This window comes from Globicephala melas, chromosome 5, assembly GCF_963455315.2.
Source record: "Globicephala melas chromosome 5, mGloMel1.2, whole genome shotgun sequence".
NCBI classification, from domain to species: Eukaryota; Metazoa; Chordata; class Mammalia; order Artiodactyla; family Delphinidae; genus Globicephala; species Globicephala melas.
In genome coordinates this window covers 125,939,459-125,962,776 of record NC_083318.1, presented here as the reverse complement: position 1 = coordinate 125,962,776, position 23,318 = coordinate 125,939,459, and the positions used below count along the sequence as shown (strand labels likewise).

The window sequence follows — 23,318 nt, the reverse complement described above, 5'->3', positions numbered from 1 at the left end:
TATGCGGCTGCCTCCACTAGCTATCTATTTTACATTTGGTAGTGTATATAAGTCCATGCCACTCTCTCACTCCGTCCCAGCTTACCCTTCCCCCTCCCCGTGTCCTCAAGTGCATTCTCTACGTCTGCGTATTTATTCCTGTACGGCCCCTAGGTTCATCAGAACCCTATTTTTTTTTTGATTCCATATATATGTGTTAGCATGCAGTATTTGTTTTTCTCTTTCTGACTTACTTCACTCTGTATGACAGACTCTAGGTCCATCCACCTCACTACAAATAACTCAATTTCGTTTCTTTTTATCACTGAGTAATAGTCCGTTGTATATATTTGCCACATCTTCTTTATCCATTCATATGTCGAGGACACTTAGGTTGCTTCCATGTCCTGGCTATTGTAAGTAGAGCTGCAGTGAACATTTTAGTACATGACTCTTTTTGATTATGGTTTTCTCAGGGTATATGCCCAGTAGTAGGATTGCTGGGTCATATGGTAGTTCTATTTGTAGTTTTTTAAGCAACCTCCATATTCTCCATAGTGGCTGTATCAATTTACATTCCCACCAACAGTGCAAGAGGGTTCCCTTTTCTCCACACCCTCTCCAGCATTTACTGTTTGTAGATTTTTTGATGATGGCCATTCTGACCAGTGTGAGGTGATACCTCATTGTAGTTTTCATTTGCATTTCTCTAATGATGTGTGATGTTGAGCATTCTTTCATGTGTTTGTTGGCAATCTGTATATCTTCTTTGGATAAATGTCTGTTTAGGTCTTCTGCCCGTACTTGGATTGGGTTGTTTTTTTGATATTGAGCTGCATGAGCTGCTTGTAAAATTTTGCAGATTAATCCTTTGTCAGTTGCTTCATTTGCAAATATTTTCTCCCATTCCGAGGGTTGTCTTTTCGTCTTGTTTATGTTTTCCTTTGCTGTGCAAAAGCTTTTAAGTTTCATTAGGTCCCATTTGTTCATTTTTGTTTTTATTTCCACTTCTCTAGGAGGTGGGTCAAAAAGGATCTTGCTGTGATTTATGTCAGGAAGTGTTCTGCCTATGTTTTCCTCTAAGAGTTTTATGGTGTCTGGCCTTACATTTAAGTCTTTAATCCATTTTGAGTTTACTTTTGTGTATGATATTAGGGAGTGTTCTAATTTCATTCTTTTACGTGTAGCTGTCCAGTTTTCCCAGCACCATTTATTGAAGAGGCTATCTTTTCTCCATTATATATTCTTGCCTCCTTTATCAAAAATAAGGTGACCATATGTGCATGGGTTTATCTCTGGTCTTTCTGTCCTGTTCCATCGATCTATATTTCTGTTTTTGTGCCAGTACCATACTGTCTTGATTACTGTAGCTTTGTAGTATAGTCTGAAGTCAGGGAGCCTGATTCCTCCAGCTCCGTTTTTTTCCCTCAAGACTGCTTTGGCTATTCGGGGTCTTTTGTGTTTCCATACAAATTGTGAAATTTTTTGTTCTACTTCTGTGAAAATTGCCATTGGTAGTTTGATACACATTGCACTGAATTTGTAGATTGCTTTGGGTAGTATAGTCTATTTCACAATGTTGATTCTTCCAATCCAAGAACATGGCATATCTCTCGATTTGTTTGTATAATCTTTAATTTCTTTCATCAGTGTCTTACAGTTCTCTGCTTACAGGTCTTTTGTCTCCTCAGGTAGGTTTATTCTTAGGTATTTTATTCTTTTTGTTGCAATGGTAAATGGGAGTGTTTCCTTAATTTCTCTTTCATTTTTCATCATTAGTGTATAGGAATGCAAGAGATTTCTGTGCATTAATTTTGAATCCTGCTACATAACCAAATTCTTTGATTAGCTCTAGTAGTTTTCTGGTAGCTTCTTTAAGATTCTCTATATATAGTATCATTTCATCTGCAAACAGTGACAGCTTTACTTCTTCTTTTCCGATTTAGATTCCTTTTATTTCTTTTTGTTCTCTGATTGCTGTGGCTAAAAGTTCCAAAACTGTGTTGAATAATAGTGGTGAAAGTGGGCAACCTTGTCTTGTTCCTGATCTTAGTGGAAATGCTTTCAGTTTTTCACCATTGAGAACGATGCTGGCTATGTGTTTGTCATATATGGCTTTTAGTATGTTGAGGTAAGTTCCCTCTGTGCCTACTTTCTGGAGGGTTTTTTTCATAAATGGGTGTTGAATTTTGTCAAAAGCTTTTTCTGCATCTCTTGAGATGATCATATAGTTTTTCTCCTTCAGTTTGTTAATATGGTGTATCACATTGATTGATTTGCATATATTGAAGAATTCTTGCATTCCTGGGATAAACCCCACTTGATCATGGTGTATGATCCTTTAAATGTGCTGTTGGATTCTGTTTGCTAGTATTTAGTTGAGGATTTTTGCATCTATGTTCATCAGTGATATTGGCATGTAGTTTTCTTTCTTTTGTGACATCTTTGGTTTTGCTATCAGGGTGATGGTGGCCTTGTTGAAGGAGTTTGGAAGTGTTCCTCCCTCTGCTATATTTTGGAAGAGTTTGAGAAGGATAGGTGTTAACGCTTCTCTAAATGTTTGATAGAATTCACCTGTGAAGGCATCTGGTCCTGCACTTTTGTTTGTTGGAAGATTTTTAATCACAGTCTCAGTTTCATTTCTTGTGGTTGGTCTATTTATATTTTCTATTTCTTCCTGGTTCAGTCTTGGAAGGCTGTGCTTTTCTATGAATTTGTCCATTTCTTCCAGGTTGTCCATTTTATTGGTATATAGTTGCTTGTAGTAATCTCTCATGATCCTTTGTGTTTCTGCAGTGTCAGTTGTTACTTCTCCTTTTTCATTTCTAATTCTATTGATTTGAGTCTTCTCCCTTTTTTTCTTGATGAGTCCAGCTAATGGTTTATCAATTTTGTTTATCTTCTCAAAGAAGCAGCTCTTAGTTTTATTGATCTTTGCTATCGTTTCATTCATTTCTTTTTCATTTATTGCTGATCTGATCTTTATGATTTCTTTCCTTCGCTAACTTTGGGGGTTTTTTGTTGTTCTTTCTCTAATGGCTTTATGTGTAAGGTTAGGTTTTTTATTTGAGATTTTTCTTGTTCCTTGAGGTAGAATTGTATTACTATAAACTTGCCTCTTAGAACTGCTTTTGCTGCATCCCATAGGTTTGGGGTCATCGTGTTTTCATTGTCATTTGTTTCTAGGTATTTTTTGATATCCTCTTCGATTGCTTCAGTGATCTCTTTGTTATTAAGTAGTGTATTGTCTAGTCTCCATGTGCTTGTACTTTTTACAGATTTTTTTCCTGTAGTTGATATACCTAGCCTCATAGCATTGTGGTCGGAAAAGGTACTTGATACGATCTCAACTTTCTTAAATTTACCGAGGCTTGATTTGTGACCCAAGATATGATCTATCCTGGAGAATGTTCCATGAGCACTTGAGAAGAGAGTGTATTCTGTTTATGGATGGAATGCCCTATAAATATAAATTAAGTCCATCTTGTTTAATGTGTCATTTAAATCTTGTATTTCCTTATTTATTTTCAGTTTGGATGATCTGTCCATTGGTGAAAGTGGGGTGTTAAAGTCCCCTACTATGATTGTGTTACTCTCAATTTCCCCTTTTATGGCTGTTAGCATTTGCCTTATGTATTGAGGTGCTACTATGTTGGGTGCACAAATATTTACAATTTTTACATTTTCTTCTTGGATTGATCCCTTGATCCTTATGTAGTGTCCTTCTTTGTCTCTTGTAATACTCTTTGTTTTAAAGTCTATTTTGTGTGATAGGAGAATTGCTACTTCAACTTTCTTGTATTTCTTTTTTGTGATACGCGGGCCTCCCACTGTTGCAGCCCCTCCCGCTGAGGAGCACAGGTTCCAGACGCGCAGGTTCAGCAGCCATGGCCCACGGGCCCAGCCGCTCCGCGGCATGTGGGATCCTCCTGGACCAGGGCACGAACCCACATCCCTTGCATCGGCAGGCGGACCCCCAATCACTGCGCCACCAGTGAAGCCCCAGCTTTCTTTTGATTTCCATTTGCACGGAATGTCTTTTTCCATCCCCTCACTTTCAGTCTGTATGTGTCCCTAGGTCTGAAGTGGGTCTCTTGTAGGCAGCATATGTATGGGTCTCGTTTTTGTATCCATTCAGCCAGTCTGTTTCTTTTGGTTGGAGCATTTAATCCATTTACATTTAAGGTAATTATCTATATGTATTTTCTTATTACCATATTCTTAATTGTTTGCTTTGTTATTGTAGGTCTTTTCCTTCTCTTGTGTTTCCTGCCTAGAGTAGTTCCTTTAGCATTTGTTGTAAAGCTCGTTTGGTGGTGCTGAATTCTTTTAGCTTTTGCTTCTCTGTAAAGGTTTAATTTCTCCATCAAATCTGAATGAGATCCTTGCTGGGTAGAGTAATCTTGGTTGTAGGTTTTTGCCTTTTATCACTTTAAATATGTTCTGCCACTCCCTTCTGGCTTGCAGAGTTTCTTCTGAAAGATCAGCTGTTAACCTTATGGGGATTTCCTTGTATATTATTTGTTGTTTTTCGCTTGCTGATTTTAATACTTTTTCTTTGTTTTTAATTTTTGATAGTTTGATTAATATGTGTCTTGGCATGTTTCTCCTTGGATTTATCTGGTATGGGACTCTCTGTGCTTCCTGGACTTGATTAACTGTTTCCTTTCCCATATTAGGAAAGTTTTGAACTGTAATCTCTTCAAATATTTTCTCAGTCCCTTTCTTTTTCTCTTCTTCTTCTGGGACCCCTATAATTTGAATATTGGTGTGTTTAATGTTGTCCCAGGGGTCTCTGAGACTGTCTTCATTCTTTTCATTCTTTTTTCTTTATTCTGCTCTGCAGTAGTTATTTCCACTATTTTATCTTCCAGGTCTCTTATTGGTTCTTCTGCCTCAGTTAGTCTGCTATTGATTCTTTCTAGAGAATTTTTAATTTCATTTATTGTGTTGTTCATCATTGTTTGCTCTTCAGTTCTTCTAGGTCCTTGTTAAATGCTTCTTGTATTTTCTCCACTGTGTTTCCACGATTTTGGATCATCTTTACTATTAATATTCTGAATTCTTTTTCAGCTAGACTGCCTATTTGCTCTTCATTTGTTTGGTCTGGTGGGTTTTTACCTTGCTCCTTCATCTGCTGTGTGTTTTTCTGTCTTCTCATTTTGCTTAACTTACTGTGTTTGGGGTCTCCTTTTCACAGCCTGCAAGTTCGTAGTTCCCGTTGTTTTTGGTGTCTGCCCCCAGTGGCTAAGGTTGGTTCAGTGGGTTATGCAGGCTTCCTGGTGGAGGTGTGTAGTGCCTCTGTTCTGGTGGGTGAATCTGGATCTTGTCTTTCAGATGGACAGGACCACATCCGGTTGTGTGTTTTGGGGTGTCTGTGACCTTATTATGATTTTATGAAGCCTCCCTGCTAATGGGTGGGTTGTGTTCCTGTCTTGCTAGTTGTTTGGCATAGGGTGTCCAGCACTGGAGCTTGCTGGTCTTTGAGTGGAGCTGGGTCTTAGCACTGAGATGGAGATGTCTGGGAGAGCTCTTGATGTTTGATATTACGTGGAGCTGGGAGGTCTCTGGTGGACCAATATCCTGAACTTGGGTCTCCCACCTCAGAGGCACAGGGCTGACACCTGGTCAGAGCACAAAGACCCTGTCAGACACATGGCTCAGAAGAAAAGGGAGAGAAAAAGAAAGAAAGAAAGAAAAAATAAAATAAAGTTATTAAAAAATAAAAAAAATTAAATATTTATAAGTAATTATAAAATAAAGAAAAGAGCAACCAAACCAAAAAACAAATCCATCTATGATAACAAGCGCTAAAAACTATACTAAAAAAAGAAAGCGGACAGACAGAACCTTAGGGCAAATGGTAAAAGCAAAGCTATACAGACAAAATCACACACAGAAGCATACACATACTCACAAATAGAGAAAAAGGAAAAAAAAAATATCGTTGCTCCCTAAATTCACTGCCTCAATTTTGGGATGATTCGTTGTCTATTCAGGTGTTCCACAGATGCAGGTACATCAAGTTGACTGTGAAGACTTAATCTGCTGCTCCTGAGGCTGCTGGGAGAGATTTCCCTTTCTCTTTGTTCGCACAGCTCCCAAGGCTCAGCTTTGGATTTGGGCACGCTTCTGGGTGTAGATCGTCTGAGGGTGTCTGTTCTTCGCTCAGACAGGACAGGGTTAAAGGAGCCGCTGATTCGGGGGCTCTGGCTCACTCAGGCCGTGCGTTCTCCTGGGGAAGTTTTCCCTGGATCCTGGGACCCTGGCAGTGACGGGCTGCACAGGCTCCCCGGAAGCGGGGTGTGGATAGTGACCTGTGCTCGCACACAGGCTTCTTGGTGGTGGCAGCAGCAGCCTTAGCGTCTCATGCCCGTCTCTGGAGTCCGTGCTTTTAGCCGCGGCTCGCGCTCGTCTCTGGAGCTCCTTTAAGCAGCGCTCTTAATCCCCTCTCCTCGCGCACTAGGAAACAAAGAGGCAAGAAAAAGTCTCTTGCCTCTTCGGCATGTCCAGACATTTCCCCGGACTCCCTCCCGGCTAGCCGTGGCGCACTAACCCCCGGAAGGCTGTGTTCACGCCAACCCCAGTCCTCTCCCTGCGCTCCGACCGAAGCCTGAGCCTCAGCTCCCAGCCCCGTCCGCCCCGGCGGGTGAGCAGACAAGCCTCTAGGCCTGGTGAGTGCCGGTCGGCGCCGATCCTCTGTGCGGGAATCTCTCCGTTTTGCCCTCCGCAGCCCTGTTGCTGTGCTCTCCTCCGCGGCTCCGAAGTTTCCCCCCTCTGCCACCCGCAGTCTCTGCCAGCGAAGGGGCTCCTAGTGTGTGGAAACCTTTCCTCCTTCACGGCTCCCTCCCACTGGTGCAGGTCCCGTCCCTATTCTTTTTTCTTTTGCCCTACCCAGGTACGTGGGGAGTTTCTTGCCTTTTGGGAGGTCTGAGGTCTTCTGCCAGCATTCAGTAGGTGTTCTGTAGGAGTTGTTCCATGTGTAGATGCATTTCTGATGTATTTGCGGGGAGGAAGGTGATCTTCACGTCTTACTCTTCTGCCATCTTGAAGGTCTCTGACTGTTTTTAGGTATTTTTATTTTATCCTGTCCCAGCCCTGCTGTCTCTAAAGTTCATAAGAAAAGTACCCATTAAAGTATGATTCTAGCACAGGGTTTTTTCCTGGAGAGGAATTTACTCTACATCCCTTAACTTATTTTATTCAAATTTTACTTTTATTTTCTTCCAGTTCCACTTAAATCTGTATCTTAGTGGTACTCACATTAACAGGAACAAAAGCCTTGTTGGATCTAGTAGAAGTATTAGTTGTAAAAACATGATTGGGTAACAGTGCCCCTGTAATTCTCTAAACCCAGTTCTTTAATCATGACCCTTTTGTGCAAATATTTCCATCCCTTCTCTATGGGAAAAGAGAAGAGAGATCGTGTTTCCTCTACAGTGAATGCAGCACCCACATTTTGATGGTAGAAATGTATCTTTTCTGTACTTTTGTCCAGTTTATTTAGAGGACTTTTGATCTTCAGAGCCTTGTGCCTCTAACCTGTGCCTTAATCCTTGACATATATACTTTTCTTGGTCCTCATCCTGCTGTTCTTTTTATTTATAATATATTTTAAACATACAGATAATATAAAAAATAATGAGTCACTCATGTAATAATTTAAGAATGATATTAACAATTTGCCTTAATTTTGTCTGGTCTTTTTTTTAAAAAAAAGAAATCCAGTGTTAAAGAACCCTTTTGTATTCTCCTCCCTGTTTTATCCTCCCTTTTCCACCCAGAAGTAACCAGTATCCTGGTTGGCATTTATATTTCCTGTATGTGATTTGACAATTTACACACATATGTGTGCGTGTAGCCACTGCGGCACATGGAATTATGTTGTGGGTTCGGAGTTCTTCTCCGACTCTGCCCCCTTGTGCTGTATCCATCTTTTCTTGCCAACATCGGCTCTCAGCCCTCCCGGCCTCCATGGAAAAGGAAGGCAGGGAAAGCTGAAGGCAACTGGGCCTTTTCTTCTTCCTCCCTTCTGCTTGGCCCTTTCCTTCAGTGACTCCGTACCTAGCCTCAAGGCTCTGCACTGTCTGACTCTACTTCCCGTCTCTTTTTCTTCTTTTACTCTTGCTGCCCAAGTGTTAAATCACTTTAATTTCTCTTTTTGGTCTTGAAGATTAATACAAGTTCCATTTTTCTCTGCCCTTATTTGAGGACGGGTAAGATGATGTGACTGAAGACCTGGGAGAGAAATACAGTATAATTACTTTCAAGTAGAGAAACCCTCCCGAGGGAAGAAGGGACAGAGCTGTGTATCTTGGAGGATCTGATACTTTGTAATGTCAGCTGGGAATTACTTATAGTTAGTATGTTTGTTCTTTAAATATAGTGCTAAAGGCATGTGCCGTTGGGTTAATAGTCACCTGTTACAAAATTAATTTGCTTAACAAAATTCAGTTTATCTTCCTGTATACCTGTAATGTCTCCTTTTATGGTCTACAGAGATTTTTACGTATCTCTTTAAATCACCCACAGTGAAGTTTACTATAAAAAGGCCTTTTCCTTCTTTCGTTTAAAGTATATTCTTTATCTGCCATGTGCAAGGCACACTGTGAGTGGAGACGAAGGGGGCTGTGCTCTTTAGGGACATAACAAATGATTATGACAGTTATTCAGAGCTCAGAGGAGTTTACTGTCTTAGGATGGAAGATGGATATTTATTGAGATACTACAAGGGAGAATATTTATTCAGATTCTTCTAGGGGAAGATATTTACTCAGATACTCCCAGGGGAGATGTTTATTCAGATACTAGTGGGGAAACCCCTAGGATGGGGAGAGGAAGGTTGAAGAGGTACGGCAGTGCCGAGCACACGTGGCCTGTGTAAGGGACTGGTTTTGGGGCCTTTGATGGGCAAGCCACATCCTTGACCATATGTTTTTTCAGTGTTTGAGGGAATGAGAGTTTAGAGAACTATGTATAGTCTGCCCATCACAAATCTTAATTCCGTTATCATCGAATACCAATGACCTCTTAGTTTTCCAATAGATGTCTTACCATCGAATACCAGTTACCTCTTAGTTTTCCAATAGATGTCTCCATGTCACAAATTCCATCAGCCCTTCCTGGCCTCCTGAATCCAAATAAAACATTAAGGACCTAAGTGTAAGAATGGAAAGGAATTGCCTAAAATCTTTATCGCCTGTGGTCAGAGTATGTCTTTGGCTTAAATGCGCTCCTGTAGGGCCCATGCTAGGACTGTTTCTGGTTTCCCTTCCCAGGACATGTTCTGGAATGTAATTTAGGCCCCTTACCATCTTCTTTCCATCTGCAAACCCCCATGTTCGTTTCTCTGCATAGAACCCAGAATCCTCTATCCAATCCCAGCACTGTCTTTCTCTAATGATTCAAAATTATAAATTATAACACACACATATAACATATTAATGAAATATCCACTGTGTGTTCACATAAGAGGTGTCAGTGGGTAGAAGAGGAGAGAAATTGCTTTATAATTGAAGATGGAGCCTTTGTGGCATCTTTTAAATCTAATGGTTATCATTAAGCCTCTTCTCTGCTCAACGTTCCTTCCTTACTATGTACTATTTAGGTACACAGGTGACATTTTTCTATTGTATCCTGCTGGTAAATACTATGATTCACGTTTTAAACTCTTTCTAGTCTTAGAAAAGAGCCCAGAGCACTAAGACCTACGTTCACAGATGGTAAGGAGTACCAGCTCGTTAGTTTTTTTTCATTTTAAACAATTTCCACTTTAACTTTTATTTTAGGAAAAGAGGCTTCTTGAGAGTTGTTGCTTTGAGAAGATCCCAAGGGGCCTAATGAGTATCCTAGTGACACGTCTGATGAAATAGCTTTAGCTTAAGGATTTTAGCTGGAAGTGAATTTTAAAGGGTCGTAAGAATGAAGCTCTATAAGTGTTAGTAAATGTAAACAGTGTTGAGATATACAGAGTTTTAGAAGACAGAGATTGAGGCAATAAGATCAGGCCCAGAGGTTTTTTCCCCAAAAGCCACTAGTGTTTTGCTAAGTTTGCAGGTGTCTGTGACACAGCATGATAAATGTGATATCTGACTTATGCAACTGTTTTCCACGTTGAGGAAAAAGAACATGTAAATGCTTGAGAGTCAGTGGAGTGTGATGAAAAGAAAAAGAAAAACTCTTTCTTGGGAATCGGGAGAGAGGAAGGTTTATCCAAGGTTTTCCACAAACTTCAGATTAATTGTGAGTTTTTGTACAAGACCTTTCCTGTCTCATAGTTTCATCATCCGTCTAAATGGGGGCTCATCACCCCTCAGTCCCAGTAGTTTCTATTGAGCTGTGGGACTTGTTAGACTTGTGCTGTATGCTCGCTGCTGCACTGGCAGCGATGTCACACGCATCCTCTCATTTAATGGTCAGCCCCTCGAGTCATCATAGTTTAGCAGCTCTGCAACATGGGTTCGTAGCTCCGGCTCTAGCTCGCGGCACCGAGGCCATGGTTCCCGTGTGCCAGCCTCTAGATCGATGTCCTTCCATCAGGAATTTCTTCCCCATCTGTGGGGAATAATAATGAATGGAGCATGTTGTGAAATTTTCTTAAAGCTAAAGATATTATATTCAATGACTTCCTTTTGTTATTAAAAATGCATGTTATTCGGTTTATGAAATAATAGTGATAGTAGAAAGCTCTTTTGTAGGTCTCTGCTTATCAAAATAAAATATTTGCAAATCTTTGTTGGTCCTGTCCTCCCATCCCTTTTTACTTGTTTGTAGCTATAAAAGCCTCCCAACACTTGGCTTGAGAAATACTGTCTCAAACCAAATTGACATGTGCACCTGCCAATTTTAAGAGCAAAGCGACTAAAATATGAAGGGAAGGATGGTATTTTCTAGATATTTAGCAATAACTTAGAGCTCACATTTGATCTAGTGGCAATGCTATCCTATATGTGGCAGCTTCATCCTGATTGAACATCATCTACATTGGGTTTTTACCTGTGACTATTTAACTTTTGGCAGGAAATATTTTTTAAGGAACCCTGGAAGGATATCCTTTCCCACCGTTCATTAAAGCCCTGGGCCAGGAATCACCTTGATTGTCATTTGTTGGTCCTCTTCAGTGCTTATAGTGCTTTGCTTTACTTTTTCCTTAGTGATACGAATGAAGTTGACATACCACCCAATACTCGAGTTGGCACCAAACGCTATATGCCTCCAGAAGTGTTGGATGAGAGCTTGAATAGAAATCACTTTCAGTCTTACATCATGGCGGACATGTACAGTTTTGGACTCATCCTGTGGGAGGTTGCTAGGAGATGTGTATCAGGAGGTAAGTGACAGCGATACTGTTGGAGCTGCTACAAACCCTTTCTTTCTGATCAGAAATCAGAGTTGTCTTGTTTACAGAATCAGGTTTGATTTGATGTTCGCCTTTATTTCTGTTGACGCAGTCTCAGTCCTCCCAGGAAACGATATTTAACCTCTTAGAATTATCTTTGACTGCCTCCTTCCCTTCGCCAGCTACTCATGAGTCTCTTCCAGAGCTTCCTCTTGCCTTTTCAGAGATCACCCCCTTCCACCATATGTGTTTTCTCCTTTCTCTCTTGAGCTCTTCCTCCAGCAGTTGCTCCGTCAAGTCAGACCCCCCTCTCCTGCCCCTTCCAGCTTCTTCCTACCAACCTCCTGGCTCCACCCCCAACATCGGTGACGCTTTCCCTGTGGCTTCCTGTGCACAGATGAAGGGAGACACAGAAATGTGGGGCGGGGCACCCGTTGTGGAACCCCTCTACTTCTTGACTTTCTGTAATACTTCCTCATGAAGCAGTTTGAAAACATCAGTTTGTATCAAAAGGAAGTTCAAGCCTAAGAATATCATGATTGTTCATGATAACTTTTCTACAAACGTAAGGATTCCCTAGTAAGACTAAGAAGACATTCTTAAATATTCAGAGGTAACATTGTTGCTTGTAGTATTTTGCTTACTGCCGCAGGATCTGTTTTTGAGTAGGGGAGGGGCTGAGTTGCAGGCTCTTCAGTATCAAGCGCCCTGTTTATGCCTCTACTCACGGTTGTGCTCGTTCAGAAACCTTGACACTGCTGCCTTTCCTCGTGACGGCTAGTTCCTCACGTTCTCAAAAAGTTGAGCTTGTCCAGGAGTGTGAAAGTGCAGCGTGCACTTAACTAGTAGGGGGATTCTTTTTCTCGGACCTGCCATCTATTATCTGTGAACCTTTGACAGGTTACTAAATTTTTCTGTTTCCATTTTTTTATTGTCAGAAAGAGGTGAATTACTGGATCTACCTCAGATGGTTGTGAGGTTTCAATGATTGTAGAAAGAATGAAAACTGCCTGGCGTATAACTAGCACTCAGTACGTGTTAGCTATTATTTTGAATTTTCATTTTGGTTGGTAGAGACTTAACTTATATTTAGATTAATATTTAACTAGGAAGGAGAAACAGTAGATCAACAGGCATTCACACTTTTGTAGAAAGATCATCTTCAATGATGTCGTGCCTTCTAATCACTCTGGGAATCCTGTGCCTCTTAAAATAGAACACATTCCCTCTAAAGTAAGAGAAGTCTTCAGTCCAAAAGGAAAGTTAATGTATGTAGGAAAATTTTCCTAACCAGATATTCTATAAATCTCCCATCATAATTATGATCTCATGCTTTATTAAGAAGAAATGAGCCTATTTTTGAATAATATGCCTACACTTATTTTATTGACAGGTTTATAGAAGTTAAAGGAGTAGTAAAGTACAAGATTACTTTTCTAATTATGTTTTCCTAAACATCTAAAGCGAACAGGGCTACAGGAGGCCTATATTTGAAAACCTGAGGAGGACCGGAATAAAGGAGAAATGATTCTCTGCTTAAAAAAAAAGCCAGCCTTATGTAAACAGCAGGATATTAATTGCCTTGCTAGGGCTGTCTGCCTGTGGAGGTTCAAGAGGTACTAAAATGTTACCTTTGGTACTAAATAGAGTGTATGAGATTGATGTATATTTGTCAGAGATTTCCAGCTCTACGTCATAGCAACTGTATGGCCTTGGGCAAGTTACTTAATCCTTCGAAGCCAACTTTCCTCATCTGTAGAGTGTGTATAATAATGCTATCTCATAAATGTGTTTGTGAGAATTTAATAAGATAAATTATATAACATACCTACCTCCATGCCTGGTAGATAGTAGACTCGCAATAAATGAGTTTCTTTTCTCTTCCAGGCAGGCAAAGCACACACATTCTATTCTCTAACACTTTCCTTTATGAAGATATTGCAAGTTTGGGGGCTCATCTTTCTAGTCCAGGTACTTTTGGGTGAAGTAGACACATCCAGCTGTGGGCCTTTCAAACTTTGGAAGCAAAAGAAAGTTTTGAAGTTTCAAACACAAAGGCAGCAGACATGGGAAATTTTGATAACTTAATTGCATGGTAAGGAGAAAGGAGTAAGGCCTAGAGTTCAAAGACAGACTTAGATCAGTTGATAATTTTATGTGGTTGGCTCTATATCTGTTTTCATATATGCACCTACCCCACCATCCATGCATTAGTCCATCCAGATAATGGCACCAGCATTAGGCACTGAGGGAAATTTGAGATAAATTAGATTGACATCATCCTTTCTCTCAAGATGTTTCCTGAGCCATTGCCTTGAGAATTAGAAAAGGAGGAAGAACGGGAATGAAGTGAGCATCTCCTATCCATTAGACCTTGTGCTTTCATGATCTTCTGTAGAGATGACACACAGTGGAAGGAAATAGTAACATAGATAATACGTATAATTATGCTCTGTGATCTCAGCAGGGGACAGAATAAATGGTGAGTTGGAATGGTCTGAAAAAACTGTCGAACCTTCTAGTCCTTTATGATTATAAATGGGTTTGAGTTTACGAGAAAGGACATAATACAGGCTCCAGATTTTTTTTAGAGTAAACCCTCCGTGAATTTTATGATGTAGTGTATTATCTTCCGACCTGGTGGTAGCTGTCGTGGTCCAAACGCAGGTTGGAAAAGAATTTCCAGACACAAGGCAGAATGTAAAGAAGATAGAATTTATTAGAGGGAAGGGTCGCTGCCAGAACAGCGGGCAGACTTCCTAGTAGTCTGGGAGAGTCGAGCCTGAACATGTGCTACTGATCAGTTTTTATAGCCAGAAAACAAAGGAATGGTCCGAGGTGAAAATGTCGTTTACTGACTGGTAGAGACACATGTACTTTCCTTCTATAGGGTGGGAGTGGGACAGGGCATATGCCTTTCCTTATTTGGGACAGGTCCTGTTGCCCAGGTGGGCGTCACCCAGGTGGGCTCAGGAATTTTGTAACCATGGCAACATAGTGGGGAGGGCGATTAAGAGTCTGGTAGGGGGTGTAACGCTGAAACTTTTTCAGGCAGGGTTGTCCTTTGTCCTTGAAGCACCATTGTCTTTGGAGCACCACAGTATCATCTTGTTCAGATAAAAAGCAATGAAATTTCTATAAAAGATGATTTAGGATAGGGAGAAATGGTTCTCTGGAAAGACTGTTCAGAGCAGCATCCTCTGAGGACAGAGGCTGCTTATAATTACTGTGAGGAGTTACTCAAATAATGTCAGAAAGAAGACACAGGCAGCCTGCTATTTTAAAGGACAAGAGGAAAAAAGGTAGAAATTAGATACTAGGGAAATGAAATGGGATAGAATTTAGCATGATAAGTACCTTTCCTTAAAGATGACATTCTTTTGTTTTTCTTAACCGTTCTTTCAACACTACATATTTTTTTTTTCTAATAGTGATCTATTTCTTGTAGACAGTTCAGATAGGTGCAGGAAATTTAGAGAAGAAAAATCAGACAGTCATTGCACCTAAAAATCATGGTTAATATTTTTAGGTGTGTGTAGTTTTCTAAATTTTAAGTGTGCAAAAATGCATTCTTATGATTAAGCAGAAAAAATGTAAATCTGACATTTTGTTCAAGTAGGAAACACTGCCTAATTTATTATGAGGTTCCTAAACGCATGCTGCAGTAGCAGAAATAGTTACATATTGTGCAGTATGTATTTGGGGTGTGTCTGGCAAATTCGCAACGAGATTTAATATAGATTTTAAAACGTTGGCGCATGGTACAAGAGCCTTTATAAAATCAGAAGTACACTTGAGATGCTTGTTTACTTAGCTTTTGGAAGTTAGAAAAAAGGCTTGAAGGCATATAATATGTTTCATTATGCTTTCTTTTCACTTTTAAAACTTAGATCGTATCGTTCGGGCACACTGTTTTCAAGGTTGGTGCTGGTTTTGCTTTTGTTTTTGCTGTTTTTCAACCTGAACTTGTCTTTGGTACCGATAGAACTTTCCTTAGAGAATAGTTTATTTGTTAGACTTTTATTTCCTCTTCACAGAAAATAATAACGTTAATGAAACCATATTTTCAGGTATAGTGGAAGAATATCAGCTTCCCTATCATGATCTAGTGCCCAGCGATCCCTCTTATGAGGACATGAGAGAGATCGTGTGTATCAAGAAGCTGCGTCCCTCCTTCCCCAACCGGTGGAGCAGTGATGAGGTGAGGCTGTAGGTCACCATGTGGTTGTGACCAGTGTCAAAACAGACTTTTCTCCTTTTGCCAAAATTCCAAATATTTATCACAGGAATTCTTTTTCTTTGCTGTGATGGTAAGGGTGCCTCATGGCAGTAATTTATATGGAGCTAAGCGCAGTGTGTTAAATTATCTGTTCCTTTCTCCTCTTTGATTTTGCCACTTCCAAAATACATTGAATGGGTCAGCATTTAGCCTGCATAATTGGTAACATTATTTCATGTGTTGGTGATGTCCTGACACTTGCATAAAGGCCGTTAAATAACTGCACGTGTGTTTGTAAAGCATCGTGAATTTTCTCCATGACAAACTGACGTACAGCATTCTCCCGTTTTGATGAGAGAAAAGTAAGGCATCTGAAGAATTCGGTTTTCTATACACAGAAGTGGTACAAGTTGACCTAGTTGAGATGCCCGACTGTGCTGTGGTTCTTCGTCAATAAGGATGACGCAATGCTGTGGGAAAAATCCACATTTGGCCTGGCTCTGGGCCCGTCCTGGTGAAACCTAACCAGATCTAACAAGGAGCTGCCCAGAGGAAGGAGTGAGCCGGCCAGCCTTGCCTTTCTTGCCCCACCTGCCCTCTGAGCCTCTAAACCTGTCCAGGAACATTCAGAGAGGAGTTTGAAGCATCCCCCCAAAAAATGTACCAAAATCAGTGCAGACAAGTGGACAGAACACTGTTTATAAATGAGTTCTTCACTGTTAAATGCATTTCCAAATAACCTTTGGTTCATTGGTTTTGTGGCCAGTTACTGAAATGCTAAATAATACATATGTTTTCCAGTGAGCTGTGCAGAAAGCTTTATGAAATGCTGGAATTTATATTATTTTGAAGGTGGTTATGGGCATTGGTATTACTCAAAATCCCTTCACTGAGGATTTCTAATGAAGTGAAATTGTGCTTTTCAACAGGAAGGCCAATAATTGATGTACCACAGGAGAACACAGGAGAAAGTTGTAGTGAGGCTGTGCACAGGTCATTAATCTTGTTAAATGGTACAGTGTGATGCTATTATTATAGCAGACAGCTGTGATTTAGGAATAACCATGTTTGTTTGAATAGTATGGAATTAGATAAAAGATTTGAACTCACGGGGTGTTAGAAACAATCTGGGAGCGTGCAGTGGAACACAGACTCCCTGGGTATTTTTGTATGTGTTTAATCTGACTTCAGAGGCGCTCTTGTACGATCAGCAAAACCACCTGCTTGCTCCTATCACAAGGAAGCCATGAAAATCTGTTTTCATCATTTAAGCTTTGCATGATGAGAGAAGAAATTTTATGGAATTTTACGCCTACATGGTTTTAAGAGTATCTTTAAAAATATATATTCAAACTTCAGAAACCCAAAACTAAACGCCAATCCCAAGTGCCAGCCTTACAGATAATACATTTCTCTAACTCCTTTTCCTTTTCCTTCCCGCAGTGTCTAAGGCAGATGGGGAAACTCATGACAGAATGCTGGGCTCACAATCCTGCTTCAAGACTGACAGCACTGCGGGTTAAGAAAACACTTGCCAAAATGTCAGAGTCCCAGGACATTAAACTCTGAATTGAGGGCAAAAATAAGCATCTCTGGAGAAAGCCAGTAGCTACTCTTCTGTCTGTGGGCAGAGCAAAAGATGTTCCAGAAGCATCCACAGTACAAGCCGTGAACATCGTCCTGCTTCCCAGTAAGTTTAGCCTCACCTCTCAGGGAGCAGCTTGGACAAAGAGAAGTTCCCAGAAACACGGATTCATCGTGTCTGTTTGTAGGAGGGAGAAACTGTTTGGGTAACTTGTTCAAGATATGATGCATGTTGCTTTCTAAGAAAGCCCTGTATTTTGGGATTGCCTTTTTTTTTTTTTTTTCAAAAGATGCTTTAATTTTGCCAAAATAAAACAAATAATGTAGATGTTTTAAGGTTTATACTATTATAGTTTAAATAATAACAGCAAAGTTCTTCCCAGAAACTCTCCTGGAAGGTAAATTCAAATACGTGTTTCCATTGGTAAAATTCTGTTGCACTCTACCAACCAACAGTCGGTGAAGTTGGAGAACAGAATGGAACTCACCTTCAGAGCCCCTGCGCCCTGCGCCTCTTCAGACCACTCGGGCCAGGCCTGCACCGGGGCGGCCGCAGCAATGTGAATGCACCCGGGTACAAGCACCACCTGTCTGGGACCACGTTTGGGGATTCCTACAGGTGACCTTTTGCAGCGTTATAGGATATGGAACAAATGAAGGTTTTATGTGACTCTGTTAGAAGTAAATGTTGACACTGTTCCTCAGAACCGCTTTGTGTTTCTGATTCTGGTAGGCTTTTTCTTTCACGGTAAAGTCCCTTCCTTTTCATTAAACACAAACAAAGCTGTTTTTTTTTTATGGGCAGAGAATTGACCCATACATGCTTTTGATCTCTCAAATGAAGGGATCAATATTAAGTATAAAATTGCCATCAGTTGTGTTGAAGACAAGGCGCTTTAGAATAGAGATACTTTGCTCTTGTGCTGTGAGAAGATAGTGTCAGCAAGGTAGGGGATGAGGGTACAGGTGCACATGGCTTGTTTCTTCTGTACGTGGAAGAGCCCTTCACAGAAGCGCAAGGGGAAATGTATGCACAACTTATTATGTACAGACAAATATGGTTTCTTTTTGTTATTATCTGCCTTTTATGTGTCTGAGTTAAGGGAAGGAGAGGAAACATATGTTAGGTTAATTTAACTAATTTTAATTTTTAAATAGATAAATATAACCTCCAGATGGGACAGCAGAGGAATGCTGGTGGAGGCCACAGACTGTTACGGCTGCTGATTTATTATTCTAGAATAGATACGGATCAAATATGTATATCTTAATATCTTATGTGATAGCTTCACATCTTAGGAATGCTGACTCAGTTTATTTTATTCTCATAACGTTCAATTCACTTTTTAATTTATTATTTTTTCTTCTGTGTGGCACTTGTGCAAAACATCTTTTCACCTATTCACTCATGCGGGGTTTTAACTTTTGAGCAACGTGAGTCAGATCATTGACAGGGCCAGTATTCCTTAGCAACAGGAACCTAATAAAGGTTAAAATTGTACACATCCCTCTCAACTTTATTCATTTACTTCCTGACTGTGGTTTTCTTTTGCTTCTTAGAAATTCTGTAGTGTTTAGTAAAGAACTGGAAAGTACCCCCTTGCCCAGCCCTTTAAAAAAAAAAAAAAGATGTTCCTTCCAGAATACTCCAGGGGGCAGTGTTTTATAACACATTTTCATTTCACCACTTAGTGGCTGAAGGATGGAGGGTTTTGAAAATGTGACAGCTGCATTAAAAACGAGAAAACATTTTCCTCACTTCTGAAGTGGGCTTGCACTGGTGAGTTGTTCCTCCAGGAAAGCATCCTAGAGCAGAGACCAGCTGTGAGCTGTGCTTACAGTTTGGGAGAAGCATAAGGAGAAACGGTTTCTGTATTCAGCACTCACTCCCCAGTGCTTCATAACCACATCTCCTTTGTAACAAAGAAAGAATATTTCCTTAATCCTTGAATACGAAAAAGGTTTCTGCATTTTTCAAAGATTAAAAACAGTTGGTTCCAAATATAATCAGAATGCTGCTTTTATTGATATTAAGATAACCTCAATAGCAGTGTAAAGGTTCCTTTCTCTTGCGTCAAATCGTATTCTTTGTGATAGCTTAGAAGGAGTATGTGGCTAGAGCTAAGCATGATAGTCATCTGAGCCTAGGAGAGAAACTTAAGTGCCTCCAATCAGATTGTCTACGAAACAAACAAGTAAACATTTATGTCCGTTAAGTGGGGACATGTTTCTGTTTCTTGATTTTCCCTAAATTTAAGTGATGCTGGGCTTATCTCTTAGGTAAAAATGTGTTTTCTTTTAGGTAAGTTCTTATACATGGATAACTTCAAATCAGAATATATTGTGGAGAGGTGATAATTTCAAAGTAAACTAGATTTCTAGGGAGGTGCTGGTTCCTGTGAAGAATGGGAAGAGATTAAAATAGTAGCCAAATTTCTTCTCTGTTATGTGTTTGGTTGCTTTGGAAGAATGACTAACTTACTTTCTAATCCCCAACCTGATTTACTCACTATGAACATTTAAAAGGTATTCCAGAGATACTTAAAAAGACCCATTTAGTTACTATAGTCTTTCAATGAAACAAGAATTTACTTATGAATAGAGTTTTCCTTGTATCTTACCAAAATCCACCTTGCTTAGGGAATATTAAATTGTTCTTAAAGAGACTACCTACTCACTTGCAAATAATTCATTTTGATTTTTAAATTTCTGGTAGCTCAGAAGTGAATTTTATTTTTTCGTTTTGTCTTTCAACAGAAGAGTGGGAACCTGGAAATAATGTAGTTGATGCTTACTTTTAGGACTATTTCAAAGCCTAAAATTTTCTTCTAATCTTTTCCCTGCAAAGGAATCCTAAAATACTACTTGTTGGCTAATATAAGTTTTGTATGCTAAGATGTTTGGTTTTATAGTTTATGTATGTTTGTATATATTATATAAATATATATGTATATATAAATATTATGTTCAGTTTGGAGTCTGACACAACTCCATTATGTGGATTAGAGCGTAAAATATTATTAGGATAAAGTACTAAATGAAACGTAATATTTATTTATAAAAGGTGTAGATTGTTAAATCACAGGCGGCAGTGCTATGAACATTGTGTGTGAGGAGACCGGCCTTTGACCCCCTGGAAAGCACAGCTCAGGAGTCACTAGCGACCATTCTTTTTATTCTCAAAACGAAGCTTCTCAGAAAACACGCTAAGGTTTTATTTACAGGGAATTCTCTGACACATTTCAATTGCTGTGTAGTCAGGTAGAGCAAGTCCTGAGTCATGACCGACTTCCACGTTTCTGCAGTCACGCCTGTTCATTAGAAGTTTAGTGTTTTATGTTGTTGGTCTGTTCTGGTTCTTCTTTGTAGGTGAAAGGCACTGAAAGAAGTACAGTTTTTTAAAACTTGAATAATTCTGTAGTTATATCTCCTTAGAAAACTTAGTCACATAGCCGTGGAAATGAAAGAAGGCGTCAGAAGTGACTCAGTTTAGCAGTCATCATTCCTTTTGTAAAACAAAACAAAAAAACAATGCCATATTTTTTGGAGAAAAGTTAGAATATATACGGGATTTTGTTGTCTGTCTGTTTCAAAAGAAGACTCATTTGTGTTCTTTTGGGGAACCAGTGCCTTATTGAATTTGTATATACTGTAATTATTCAGGACTAGGGAACAAACAATTGTATTTGTTACAAATTGTATATGGCTTTGTTTTAACATTCCCCCGGAATAAAATGGTTTTATTCTCCCCTTGGAAAGAACATGTCTGTTATCTTATAGTTGTGCCTTTTTTCCTCTTTAAAAATTTCACATTGTAGCAGGCGGGAAAGGCAGCCATGGAGAGCGTTGCAGGTAAGTGTGTACATCTGGTGGCAGGAGAGCAAGACGAACGGTCTGACGTCTCCTGTTTTCTCTATAATTAGGAGGCACGGTCATCTGTTGAGAGTGGGAGGAAAGGTAGAAAAGTTGGTGACAAGGTCTAAAATTGCATCGTAGGATATCACAGCCGGATGGCTACAGGCAACGCCGAGGGCCCCGTTAAGATGGATGACGCTAACTGTGGCTTAGTGGCCAAGGTGTGGCCCCTGGACCACCGTACAGCCCGCATGTGAACCCGGGCTCCCTCATTCTCTCCACTCTGTGACGGGTAGGCATGTTGTTCCCTCTCGAAGACTCAGTGTCTTCCCTTTGAAGGTGGGAATAATATTAATCTCTACTGCATGGAGTGGTTCTGAAGATGAAATGAAATAATCCATGCACCAAGCATGAGGTAAGCATTCAACTAACACTCAGTTACTAACTCTTAGCTATTATTACAAATTCCTTGTGCTACTCTTCTCTGTAATTTTATGATTTTATTTTTCTATCAGCAACCCAATGTAGGCATGGAGACTGCGGCCACTGGATTCATTCAGGGTTACCAGGCATATGCAGCAATGAGTCATGGAAAATCAGAATTATCATCATCAAGGTGATGGCTGATGTGGTCCAGAGGAAGGAGGGGGATTAAAGAAGAGGCAGCTGATAGGCCCAAAGAAACAAGGTCAGAGGACAGGGGACCATGCTGGGTTTGAGAGGGTGCGATAGCGGTTACTGAGAAAGGGTCTGTGTTCAGAATCAAGATTTCAAAGAGGGAGTAGCAAGGTCAAGGACAGGCTGAAGGTGTGATCACAGGGGTGGATAAGATTATTGCTGATGAAAGAGGAACCCAAAAGCCGGGCCATTGGATCTGTCTCTGGGGATTCTGAAGCCTCCCAGGATGGTGGCAGTCTAATGACATGAAGATTGTGAGGCAGGGTTCTCCGGGGCTGCACGGGAATGGGGGGCAGTCAGTGAAGGGCAGGAAGTGCAGACAGAGGCTGGTGGGGCCTGATGGCCTGACGTACAGAGGAGTGGGGTTCCATGCAGGGGCAGCAGCCTGGAAGGAGCACAGCCGTAGGAGAAAGACTCCATCCAGCTGTGAGGTACGTGGGGTGCGGAACAACCCAGTTGTTGCTGTTGTTTCTGAGTCAGTGGCCCCTGGAGAGGAGAAAACCCTCTGCAGAGGGAGAGGGAACTTGGCTAGGTTGTTTGTCCATGGACTGGGAATCCTGGTGGGCAGAGAGCAAAGTTTGGTTTTGAGGGCATCCACTGGAGACGATTAGGAGAGAGGAAATCCAGAGTTGTTTGGGCACAGAGACTACAGGCGGGCTTGCATCTCAGTTACCAGGGACTCTGAAGTTTTTGTGTGATTGGCTGTGTTTAGCCAGCTGCACTTACGCCAAGAGAATTCATCCCAGCATTGGGATTCAGATCGATTTAACTCCCATCCCATGGTTTTCACCATCTCAGTTCTGTGGAAGAACATAGTCTGAGCCCCAATCTTCTCCCGAGTAAATTGGGACAAAATTCCCACCTCACAGAGCTCTTAGGAGGAACAAGTGAGGTGAGCGTGTGAAGAATGTGATGGCCCCGCACCAGCTACACAGCAGGTGCTCATAAATACTGCTTTTCCTCGCTGACATTAGTTTTACAGGATGTAAAGATGGCAATGTTTAAAACAAGCCAGAGTTTGCAGTGGTGGGAGTGGGGTGACACCTCTCCCACCCTCTCTGCACCCCACTTCTCTATGCTGTGGGCTTTCCCGGGACTCAAAGGCAGAGAGATAGTAAATCCCAGCTGAGGCGAACAGCATCTTCTCTTGCTCTGCTCACTTTTAAGTTGCAAGCTTGGTTGTTCCTTCTTGTCACAGCAGCAAAGTACAGGTGACCCTGCTCTCAGAAGGACTTCTCTTCCTGCAGAGTAATTCCCCCCACCCCCGCCCCCGGTGGTGGTTGTAACCGGCTACAGGGAGCTCTGGGGCTGATGGGGGTTCTTTGCCCCGGCCACTCTCCTGAACCCTCCAGTGACTCTACCCCCGAGAGGAGCTCGGGCAGCCTCCCACCCGCGACGTGACTCGGAAAATGTGCGCGCGCTTTCTTGAGTGCGGTCTTCCCAACAGGAATGCCGGCCACAAAAGCTCCAAAGCAAGGTTCGCGGGATGGTGGTGGGCAGAGTCTCTGCTGCCATGTGCTTTCTGTGCGCAGTACCATTTTGTTCTCTACTGAGTTTCCATTCTTTTAATGGAGTTAAATTCTCAGCCATAGGACCCACTTCTCCCTTCTGTTTTAAAGTGGTTCCAGTGTACACATCGCCACCACTTGCTCAGCCCTGACCCAC

At 41.0% G+C, this 23,318-nt stretch overlaps 1 protein-coding gene across 5 annotated transcripts in view; it reads left to right on the top strand.

The window, feature by feature from the left end:
- The window catches only part of BMPR1B (bone morphogenetic protein receptor type 1B), a 418,596-nt gene extending 397,721 nt beyond the window's left edge, over positions 1-20,875 (top strand). For all 5 annotated transcript variants that reach the window (XM_030865647.2, XM_060299772.1, XM_060299773.1 and 2 more), the window contains 3 exons: positions 11,133-11,308; positions 15,388-15,518; positions 16,980-20,875. In XM_030865647.2, the coding sequence (XP_030721507.1) occupies positions 11,133-11,308; positions 15,388-15,518; positions 16,980-17,105 (433 nt within the window). In that variant the 3' untranslated portion in view covers positions 17,106-20,875. The remainder of the gene's footprint in view (positions 1-11,132; positions 11,309-15,387; positions 15,519-16,979) is intronic.
- The last annotated feature ends 2,443 nt before the right edge of the window (positions 20,876-23,318 follow it).